Raw genomic sequence first — 12,405 nt, 5'->3', positions numbered from 1 at the left:
AAGTGTTGCTCATGTTCTTCCTTGTTCTTCGAGTAAATCAATATGTCGTCGATAAAAACAATGACAAATTTGTTTAAATACGGTCTACAGATGCGATTCATTAGATCCATGAATACTGCTGGAGCATTAGTCAATCCAAAAGGCATGACTAAAAATTCATAGTGACCGTAACGGGTTCTGAACGCTGTTTTAGGAACATCTTCTTCCTTCACTCTCAGCTGATGATATCCGGAGCGTAGATCAATCTTAGAATAAACACTTGATCCTTGCAATTGATCAAACAAATCATCAATCCTCGGTAATGGGTACCGATTCTTGATCGTTAATTTGTTTAATTCTCGGTAATCTATGCACATTCTCATAGATCCATCCTTCTTCTTGACGAACAGAATAGGAGCACCCCAAGGTGAAAAACTAGGACGAATAAATCCACGGTCCGATAATTCTTGCAACTGGTCTTGTAATTCTTGCATTTCTGAAGGTGCAAGTCTATATGGAGATCGGGCTACAGGTGCAGCTCCTGGTATGAGATCAATCTGGAATTCTACACATCTGTGTGGAGGTAGCCCCGGTAATTCTTCTGGAAATACTCCGGGATATTCTCTTACAACCGGCATGTCATTAATGCTTCTTTCTTCAGTATCGATCTTCTTTACATGTTCCAAAATAGCATAACAACCTTTTCTTATAAGTTTCTGGGCCTTCATACAGCTGATAAAGTTCAGCTTTGAGTTGCTCTTCTCCCCATAAATCATTAATGACGTTTCATCCTTACGAGGGATGCGAATTGCTTTCTCAGCGCAAACAACTTCCGCTCTTGTTTTGGACATCCAGTCCATGCCAACGATTACGTCAAAACTTCCTAATTCTACGGGTATCAAATCGATTTTGAAGGTTTCACCAGCGACATTCATTTCGCAACCATGGCAAATTTTATCGGCTTTTATCAGTTTACCATTAGCTAATTCAATAGTATATTTATCGTCTAGAGGTAATGATGCACATTTTAGTTTAAAACTAAAGTCTTTACACATATAACTTCTATCAGCACCCGTATCAAACATAATAGAAGCTAGTTGATTATTAACGGTAAACGTACCCGTGACAAGATTAGGATCCTCACGTGCTTTACTGGCACTAACATTAAATGCCCTCCCACGTGCGGGTTCTTTGTTCTTCTCCTTATCAGGGCATTGATTTATAAAGTGACCAGACTTCCCGCATCCAAAACATTTCTTGACATCGGTCAGTTTTGTCTTTACTTCAGAAACGGTGGCATAACAATCTTTTGCCACATGTCCTTTCTTGTTGCACTTATCACAGACCACTTGACAATAACCTGCATGATGTGTGTAACATCTTTTGCAGAACGGATGGGGTCCCTTATAGTTTGGACTTGCAGTTGCCCCATCTTGTTTACCTTTAAAAGTTTCTTGTTTCTTCAGGTGAGTACTTTTGCCCTTATAGTCTTCCCATTTCCTCTTTCCTTCAGTTGTCTTGACTTCGATAATTGGTGCCTTAATCGAACTCTCTGTGATCTGGTCCATGAGTTGGTGTGCCATTGTCATGGCTTCCTGCATCGTATTTGGTTTGGACGATGTAACATTTCCTTTGATATTGATCGATAAACCGTCAATATACATTTCTATTTTTCGTTTCTCATTTGGCACCAATTCGGGACACAACAAGGCTAGTTCCATGAAACGCTTTTCATAGTTATTGAGATTCGCGCCGATAACCTTCAGATTACGTAACTCAGATTCCATTTTTCTGATCTCGTTTCGAGGACAGTACTCCTCGATTAGCATCTTTTTCAGTTCTTCCCAAGAGATATCATATGCCGTATCTATTCCTTCTGCTTTAGCATAATTGTTCCACCAAGTAAGTGCACCATCTTGCAACGTGCACGAAGCATACTTTGACTTGTCTCCGTTCGCACAATTACTGATTTTGAAAACGGACTCCATCTTTTCAAACCATCGGGTTAGACCGACTGGTCCCTCGGTTCCACTAAACGTCTGTGGTTTGCATCCTTGAAAAGTTTTGTATGAGCATCCGTTTCGTGAGTTTGTGTTTACGGCTGCTGCTTTGGCTGCTGCTTCGGCTGTTGCTTTTGCTGCTTCGGTTGCAGCAATTCTTTCATTCACACGTTTCTCGACTAGTTGCTCAAACTCAGCATCCGACATTTGAGACATGTTTCTTCAATAAACACAACAGATATAATTTAATCATATAGAATATTATAGGTAAAATGAGTTGTCAATAGTTAATCGTAGCATATTAATAATATGAACCAATTATTATAAAAGCCTTTTCTTCTTATTAGCATTTATAATTATTTCTAGGGTATTACCTACCCGTTAAGTTCATACATAATAGCTAGTACAAGGAATTAACTACTAAAATCCTAATAATATTCCACTATAAAAAATTATAGCGAGTTACTACATTATTATGTAATAATAATAATAATAATAAGAAGTAGTAATAATACAAATAATCATTCCATGCATTTATTATTAATAAACCAAAATAATACAATACCATACAATACTGATATTTTACATATTCTTATTTTACATAACAAGATAGAGTAGCACACATAAGCAATAAAATAGCGCATGGAAGATTTATGGTTGCGAGGTCGTTCATTCAGAACTATCAGAAACTTCTTCCCATTTGGTTCTCTCTGCCAATTGTTTGTGTGCACATGGTCCGACAGACATTCTGGCAGTGTATTTTATTTTTGGTTGGGGTTTTGAGGTACCCGTTGCCTCAGTGGGTTTAATACAATAAGGGTGGTTACGGATCGAATGGTCCTGTTCTTTTTTAATAATTAAGGACATTTTATTATTGTGGTTGTTTTTATTATCTATAGCAAGTTGTAATTTCTCCTTAGTGATCTCTTTTATTTCATTAGCGAAATCCTCCTCCTTACTGATCTCGTCTGATGACGAACTGTCTAAGTCATGTGTAGGAGAATATGATGACGAACTGCAAGAAAATGTACCGGTGGTCATGAACCGAAATCTGCCAGGCGTAATCGGCACAACCCGCCCGTCGGCGGTATATCTGGACCAATGTCCATATTTGTTTAGAAATGGACGATCCTCGTTTACTCCAGGGATCATGGGTCCATGCCAACGATACTGTGGCTCCGAAAAACTAAAGCTGGGTGGAGCTGGAACCTCCTCTGGGTTTACCGGGAGTTGAGATTCCCCGGCTAACACAATTTCTTCTTTAATAGGTATTGGAACGCCCTTTTCAGTTGTGGATAGAATAGATTCAGTGTCCGATTCCGAGTCGTACAAAATGATAGGATTAGAAGAAGTCATCTATCACATAATTGAAACAACAATTACGTTAGCATATAAATATATCACATATAATGTTTTTGACCAAATAATAAGCAAAAATCAGGAAAAACAGATATGGTCATAGTCCAGACTCACTAATGCATCCTAACAATTACCAGTTAAACACAATAATGTAATTTCTGGTTCCCTATGACCTCAAGCTCTGATACCAACTGTAACGACCCGTCAAAATCGCTATTGACGCGGCACGTTAATCATTGATTCCACAGTGAGGTTTTGACCTCTATATGATACGTTTTGATAAAATATTGCATTCATTAAAATAAGTGACTTTCTAAACATAGAAAGTTATAAACATGTGAGTGAGTGCTTAGGTATAAGCAAAACCCCGAAATACATAAGTCTTTAATTTACAGGTTGACATCACAGTCCAGTTATTTATTACACAACGCAGTTTTATTTTGAATGCAATAAACTTTGTACAAAGCATGAGAGACTCCATGCAGGCAACAAGCACATCACAGCGGAAGCATTCTAAGGACCTGAGAATAAAACATGCTAAAAAGTCAACACGAATGTTGGTGAGTTATAGGTTTAATTGCTCGAGTCATAAACATATATAAAGATAGACCACAAGATTTCATCAAAAGTTTATCAATAGATTCTACGTAACAGAGCACCCTGGTAACTATACTTAACGCTATAGTGATAATTACCCCATTCGTTTTAATACACGCAAACCAACGTGTCTTAAACTCAAATAACATACGTCCGTTAAAAGGCTAGTGCTCTAGCTCGGACGGGGATGTCAAGCCCTATGGATCCATATACAATTATTCGCGCCCACCAGTCCATATCCTATGTACTGGCAGCTACTAGTTACCAAAGCTAAGGGATTTTCGGTTTAACTCAGTGTAGAATTTAGTATGTACTTGTGTCTTATCGCGTTTAAAATAAATTGCATATATTCTCAGCCCAAAAATATTTAAAGTATTTAAAAAGGGATACTATAAACTCACAGTTCAATATTGAGACTCAATATTGTAGGCAAATTGCGTAGACGTAATGACGGTAGACGACTGTATGGTTGGCCTTGGATTCAAGAACAATATCCCAAACAATACCCAATATTTCCTTAGCTTAAAGCGGTTTGAAACCCGAATTAAAACACCCTCGAATATACTTTATTATTATTAACTTAAATTAAAATTATAATTATAATTATAAATTAAAATTCAATTTACATAAGAAAATATGTTGTAAGTATATCGTCGAACAAACTGGCCTTTTTATAGTATTTTTCGATTTACTGTAGCTCATGCGATCGCATGAGTTTTCAGTGTTTTTGCCATGCGATCGCATGGCCGCCTTTCCCGTTTTGTTTGCTAGTTCGTCTACATCAAATAGTATTCACTGTAGCAAATAGTATTTACTGTAGCAATAGTGTTTTACTGTAGCAAATCACTGTAGCAAAGTCGTTTTCACTGTAGCACTGTAGCAAAATACGTTTTCACTGTAGCAAATAGTGTTTTACTGTAGCAAAGTAATTTTTATTGTAACAAATAGGGTTTTACTGTAGGAAAGTCGTTTTTACTTGTACATATATATATACATACATATAATTGTTCATGAATCGTCGAGAGTAATCAAAGGTAATTGTATATATGAAACAGTTCTAAAATTTTGAGACTCAATCTAACAGACTTTGTTTAGTGTGTTAAAATAATAAACCGTATAGAGAATTGGTTTAAATAAGTCAAAAATTTTCGGGTCATCACAGATACCGTGATTCGTGAAGCTGCATCGTCACTCTTGTTTAAATTATGCCATTATTTTTGTCTTGTACTTTATGTTTTAAGTCCTTTTCTGTGTTTTGCTATCCTAAGATGTCAAAAATCTTTATGTGAATGGTATTCTAAAATCAAGTTATATAATCTTTGTATGAGTTACTGAAATTATCTATGTGGTCCCGCAATGTGTTACGATCTAATATATACAGTTTAAATATAAATAGCCTAGATTAAGTTTTAGGTGTTTTGTTTTGTACGATGTTTTTGTCTGAAGATCTATGGATCGTGTCTGTAGATAAGATGTGACCTAAAAAGTCTGTATGGTGAATAGTGAAACTGTTTGTTTCTATATTTTGTAGAATAACCCAATCCTGTCTGCAACACTAGGAAGTAAATTTCCAAGACGGAATAAGACTTTATATTATCTTATGTTTTCATAAAAATAAACAACACCTAGTTTTTCATTTATTCAAAAAAAGGTGCAATCTTTTAATGCCAAAAGTGATACAAAATCACAATCAAGCTAGCATCTTTCTAATCATAAGTATATGAGACCAATTCTCCACATATGCCAAGCATAAAAGTCTCCAAACTTTCATTTTTATTTGGTCATTTCCAAAAAGACAATTATGGAAGGTGGCCGGCTTGAATTGGATATACTCAGTATCAAAGAAAATGTTAAAACAGTATGTGTATTTAGTGTGCCGGTTTCAAACGGTCCCTAAGGCTTAACGTCCAGTCTACTATATATAGACAAGCTTATAACAAACTATGAAGTACCAAACAAGATGATTAAACTTGTAGCAACATTTTGCCTTTTGGCCTTGTTTGGTTTAAGCAATGCTGATATTCAGGCAAACAGGCTTTTTGAGTTGCTAAAATCAAAAAGATCTAGAAACTCACCTGTTCTTGATACATTTGCAGCTTCAGACGAAACTCATGAGTACTCACCGGTTTACATTGCACCTCAAGACGGTTTGGCATTATCCGACAAGATCGATTATTTACCAGGTCAACCTGCAGGTGTTGACTTTAATCAGTATTCAGGATACGTTACAGTTAATCAAAATGCTGGCAGGGCTCTTTTCTATTATTTGGTTGAGTCTCCTATCGATTCTTCGAGTAAACCACTTGTTTTGTGGCTTAATGGAGGTACTTTTTCATGTTAATCAGACACTTAAAACAGCATAAAATGCTATTATATTTTTCAGATTTGTTCAAAAACATTCTGGTCGTATTAACAGGACCGGGATGTTCTTCCATGATCGGTGCCATGTCAGAACTAGGACCGTTTCGAATTAATAGTGATGGCAAAACTCTCTTCAAAAATGATTATGGATGGAGTAACGGTTCGATCCTATACCATCTTTTCTTACTTTTTTATCACATTAAATATTAAATAATTGTATTATACTAAAGATGAAAAATATAATGTTCAGTTGCAAATATGCTATTTTTGGAGTCCCCTGCTGGAGTGGGATTCTCATATTCAAATACAACTTCTGATTACGATCATGCTGGCGACAAGAACACTGCGGATGATGCTTACGTGTTTCTTGTTAATTGGTTCGAAAGATTCCCTCAATACAAAACTCATGATTTTTACATAACCGGAGAAAGTTACGCTGGACATTATGTTCCTCAACTTGCATACACCATTCTTCTTAACAACAAAATAAGTAACGAAACCGTAATTAACATCAAAGGGATAGCTGTAAGTTCACTTATTAACCGTCTAGTTTTACTATTTCTACTTTTTGTTCTACAAATACGTAAAAGTAACGATTTTTGGTGGATATATGATCTGCAGATAGGAAATGCAGTGATCGATGATGAAACGAGTTTGAAAGGAATGTATGACTATTGGTGGAGTCATGCTGTAAATTCAGATGCAACACATGATGCCATCTATAAATACTGTGACTTTTCAAGCGAAACATCATCTCCGATGTGTGATAACGTTACAAACAAAGCTTGGGACGAGATGGGTTACGTGGATATCTACAATATCTACGCGCCAATTTGCTTGACCCCCCATCAACGAAATGAGTCAGCCACTTCTGGTAACGTAAGTCCTCTATACGCTTTCCAACACTTATGATGTAAACAGAAAGACATAATTACGCACACAGTCCTTGTGGTTTGCACAGATTACACGCTCAATCCCTAAACTTTTTTTCTTGTGTGCTCATCGCTGGAGATTTGAACCAAAGAGGGTGAAGTAGTAATTTGTGAAAACCACAAGGAGTGTACTGAGAAAAAGTTTTAGGATTGAGAGTGTAATCTGCGCAAACTACAGGGACTGTCTGCGTAATTATGTCAAACAGAAATATATAATCAGAGGCGTCCCGTCGATTCTAATTTTTCATATAGACCCTGTTCAATTTTTAAAAAATAGGCCTTTTGTATTCAAAAGTTTTAAATTTATGTAAGAATAAGTTCGGTAAATACTAAAACTTAGGTTAAGTACCAGCATCAAGCATCGGTGATAACAATAGGTTTTATAATTACTGCATATTGTCAGATTATAGGCCCCTTTAAATTATGGGCCATGCTCAAACGCAGGTGTTGAACGCCCTCAAATCCGCCCTTGTATATATATATATATATATATATATATATATATAGGGGCAGGATCAATAGTGAAGTAACCAATCGGGAGGGAAGCGGGGAGAAGCAAAAAAAAAAAAAAAAAAATTTCGTTTTTTTTGGAATTTTTTTTCCGGCATCAAGATCACACGAAAATATGAACATTTAGAAGAGACACTTCGTGATGAATGTCATTATTTAGGCGGGAAAACGATCGACAAAAATAACATTCAAGATAATATTGTTCGTGAAGAATATGAACGTCTTTTTTTCATGTTTTGTGAAGTAAAATTTAGCCCGATTTAGAGTTTAGGGTTTTGGGTTTGGTGTTTTGGGTTTATTCCATAAACACAAAACACCAAACCCTAAACCCTAAACCCTAAACTCTAAACCGTTCGTGTTAAAAACTCAATCTAAATCATAAATCTAAACTCTAAATCTAAACCCTAAACCCTAAATTTCTAAACCCTATAAACCCTAATATCTAAACCCCAATAGGTAAAACCTTAACATATGCTCGAAAAACACGATAATTGTTATATATTACTTCTTCGAGCGTTTTCCCGCCAAAATAAAAACATTTATCACAAAGTGTCTATACTAAATGTTCATATTTTCATCTCATCTATAATGTTCGTGAACAAAGTTTTTTCAAAAAACGAAAAAAAAAAAAAAGTTTTTGCTTCCCCCCGCTTCCCCCCGAATGGTTACTTCCCTCTTGATCTTACCCCTATATATATATATATGATTATATATATATATATATATATATATATATATATATATATATATATATATATATATATATATATATATATATAATCATCATCTTTTCAATTTCTTTATTTCAGATTAACGTTTTTGATCCATGCTGGCAATATATCCTCGAAGATTATCTCAACAACTCTGCAGTACAAAAGGCATTCCACGCGAAACCTACATCATGGGATTTATGCAGGTACACTTAGATTAGTCAATCTGTTAGGCTTTTACGGGCCGGTCTTGTATTAGTTTTGGACAATAGCTAATAGCAAATGTTTATAACGATGTTTGCAGTGATGTTATTAGGAGCTGGAACGACAGTGCAGTTACCATCCTTCCGATTATCAAGTATCTAATTGAAAACGGCCAACGACTATGGATATTTAGGCAAGCCCTGCAGATAAGTTTTATAGTTAGAAATTTGAAACTGCGAATAATTCGAGGCTGACTATAATTTGATTTTGCAGTGGGGATATGGATGGTCGGGTTCCAGTTACTTCTTCTAGATACTCGATCAACAAGCTCGATCTTCCAATTGAGACAGCTTGGCGGCCATGGTACCTAAATAAGGAGGTGATCAGTCAATTTCTTATTCACATAAATTAATATTGTTTTTAGAGAAAATAATAACATAACAATAACAATAACAATAACAATGATGATAAAAATAATATATTTAATCTGAAAGTGTACATGTCCTACAAACTCATATTTGATTTTAGTGATTTTTGTTGGGTTTCTGAGAATATTATTTTGGTGTCCAGTCATTTTCATTTAATATAGTAATGCTTAATTTATTGAATAAAATTCTGTATAAAATAGTTGAATAAAAAAAAGTATATCATGTATTTAAGCTATAAGTAAAGCATAATATGGTTTAAAAAAAACAAAGCATAAGTTGCATGGGTATTTACACAATACAATTTTTTTTTTTTTTTTTTTTTTTTTTTTTTTTTTTTTTATGAATGTGACATGAAATGTTGTTAACAGGTTGGAGGGTATTTGGAGGCATACAAAGGACTGCTTTTGATAACAGTTAGGGGTGCAGGCCATACGGTTCCAAGTTACCAGCCAGAACGTGCGTTAACTTTGTTCTCATCGTTCCTTGGAGGAATACTCCCTCCTAGCTCGTAACTACATTGTTGATTAACTATTGAACTCGTTTGATGACGCTCTTTAGTCGAATGAGTAATGGTGTCCACGGGACCCAATATGTTACCTTTTTTTCTCTCTTTTTTTTTTTTTTTTTTTTTTATTATTATTAATGAAAGGCAAGGCCTTAAAGTTATAGACTATTGGAATTGAACTTGGGTCTTCGCAATAGATTCTCAAGCCTCAGCCTCAACCAACAAGCTACCCTTTGAGGTAGACCCAATATGTTTTTTAATTACCATATGTATTTGTAACTTATGTTAAGAAAAGATTATCTTTTTTTTTTTTTTTTTAACCATCTTGCAAGGATATTACTATATTGACAATCAACAACTACAATTAGGTTAATTATATTCTTTTCAGCAATGTTCGAGCCCACGAGTATACAACTGGTCAAGTTCTAATTCATACAAATCATATTTTTATCCAAGACAGTTTTAGCCTGCATGACCACAAGTAACAAATCGGTTCTCTACACGCACACACAAAAAATAGCCCTGTCTTGCCTAAGGTGAAGCCTACTACATATGTCCTTCGACATGTGTAAAAACTGCACTTGCGAGAAACTTTATAACTGAACAGTTTATGGACAGAATATACGGTCTTTGGAAACCATTTGACCAGTGGCGATTCTAGGATGAAATGTCAATGGGGTCCTAAATTTTTTTTTTAAGGCTAATTATATTTGAAGGGTACTTTAGTGGTTATTTACCTATAAAAAAGTACAAATTTTAAAAATATATGAGGTCTTATACTTAAATTTAGTGGTGTCCTATACAATTTGAAGTATACATTGTAAAAAAAATTTCCCACTAGTGGGGTCATAGGACCCCATACCCTATAGTGTACACTGGCCACTGCATTTGACCAATTATATGGGAATGAACCACTAATAATGTCCAGGTAGAACAATGCCATCAAGATATGATTGACTATTTCAAAACGAGGTCAACGCTCACAAATATACGTACATAATAACTGATACCAAAGACATAAGGACAAGAGTTGGTCTTTGAAATAGCTAGACAACCCAATTGTTCTAAAGCAAAAGACAATCTATGAAACAAAGCCTGTTGAGCTTGTTTTAAACCATATAGATTGCAAGAGGCACATATATAGTCAAGGTTGAAAAAGACGCGAGACGGGGCCGAAACGGTAGCGACCTCAAAACGTCGCAACGGAAAAAACGGGGCCGAGACGGGGTCGAAAAGGATGTTCACTAATGTTGACTTTTATATATATAAATATATATTTACACATATTTTAGAGCTAAAAAACCTTCGTTGACAATTTGTACCTATAATTGCTATTAGCGTTAATATAATACAAACTAAACTAAGTCAATTTTGATTGATTTAACCGACTTATGACCGATTTTAACAGATTTTCTGACATTTGACCGGCGTTGACCCAATTTTTCCTGCATTTGACCTGCCTTTTGACCGTTGACCAGCTTATAAGAAAACTGGACGGGGTCGAAACGTTTTAGTCACCAAAACGCCGCAACAGGCATCGCAACGGACGCCGTTTACAACAGTGTATATAGTCATATAATTGTACACATATCATCACATTAACCCTCCAGATATTGTTTTGGGACTCTTCCCAGATATAAATAGTCCTTTCATGACTATTTTTTTTATACAACAGTTTTATTACAAAAATAAAAAAAAACCTAGCGAGACGCTAGAAAACAGTTACAAAGGCCTTAAGAGCCAATTATTCCAGCTAGAGATAACATGACTTGCTTTTATCCAAATATGAATTTTAGGACTCAGTCAACTCTGTGCTTGCACTGATCTTTCAATACATTGGAATGTAATGAGGAAAATAGCCAAAAATTGAGAATATAATAAGAGATGATCAACTTTATATCTAATTACATAAAGATACATATTTAAACAAAACAAAGACGCTTTTTTAATCTTATATTGTTTACAGAATGAGACATCAAAAAGAAAAAATCTGCCATATTCCGTACAAACTGAACCAGACCAATTCCCCACGTATGACAAGCATTAAACTGTCTTCCTTAGGCCACAGCCTATATATCTTCGTCAAATGTTGGCTTTATCATAAGCCAAACATTTGGGCAAGATAGGCACAGAAGGGTTAAACAAAGCACCAAATGGCCAGCGCCATTTGGTTGGCGTGATCTTGGCGTTGAATGGTGGGACCTAATGCTTTTTAATTTGTGAATGTGTTTGATAACTTGAAATTTTATATTTATATTTATTAGTGAAAGGAAAGTGAAAGGGTTGGTACTGATGTGGATTGAAGTAGATGAGAGAAGTTCAGTGAAAACTAAGCTAAGATATGGAGTGGCCTTAGGATCTTGAGGTCTTACCTACTATATATAGAACACTTGAACTGTACCAGAAGTACAAAATAGGATGATTCAAATTTTAACAGCATTTTGTATTTTGGCCTTCTTTGGTTAAGCAATGCTAATATGCAGGCAAATAAGCTTTTCAAGCTAAAACCCACCTCTGCGAGATATATGGGCCTTTACAGATGAAGCTATGGATGCAGACGCTTCCGTGTACATTGCACCTCAAAAGGGTTTGGCCCAATTCAACAAGATTTTGGGATTGTCGGGCGAACCTTCTTGTGTCGATATTAATCATATGTTACTGTCAATCCAAAAGCAGTCAGGGTTTTTTTCTAGTATTTCGTTGAGCCTCACACCGATTCATCTAGTTGTTAACATTCATGCTTTTCATTAGATCCCCCAAGAAATAATACAAGATATATATATATATATATATATATATATATATATATATATATATATA

The 12,405-nt window shown here is 35.2% G+C and overlaps 1 protein-coding gene across 1 annotated transcript; it reads left to right on the top strand.

The window, feature by feature from the left end:
- The first annotated feature begins 5,895 nt into the window (after positions 1-5,895).
- LOC139887872 (serine carboxypeptidase 1-like) lies at positions 5,896-9,793 on the top strand. The gene is made up of 8 exons (XM_071870921.1): positions 5,896-6,259; positions 6,352-6,456; positions 6,547-6,821; positions 6,918-7,175; positions 8,548-8,654; positions 8,753-8,845; positions 8,926-9,031; positions 9,449-9,793. Exons 1-8 carry the CDS (start codon positions 5,896-5,898, stop codon positions 9,590-9,592), a joined length of 1,452 nt encoding a protein of 483 aa, XP_071727022.1. The 3' UTR covers positions 9,593-9,793.
- The last annotated feature ends 2,612 nt before the right edge of the window (positions 9,794-12,405 follow it).

The sequence above is a fragment of the Rutidosis leptorrhynchoides genome, chromosome 2 (assembly GCF_046630445.1).
Source record: "Rutidosis leptorrhynchoides isolate AG116_Rl617_1_P2 chromosome 2, CSIRO_AGI_Rlap_v1, whole genome shotgun sequence".
Lineage (NCBI taxonomy): Eukaryota > Viridiplantae > Streptophyta > Magnoliopsida > Asterales > Asteraceae > Rutidosis > Rutidosis leptorrhynchoides.
Note: the sequence above shows the minus strand (reverse complement) of the source record. Positions and strands in the feature narration are given on the sequence as shown.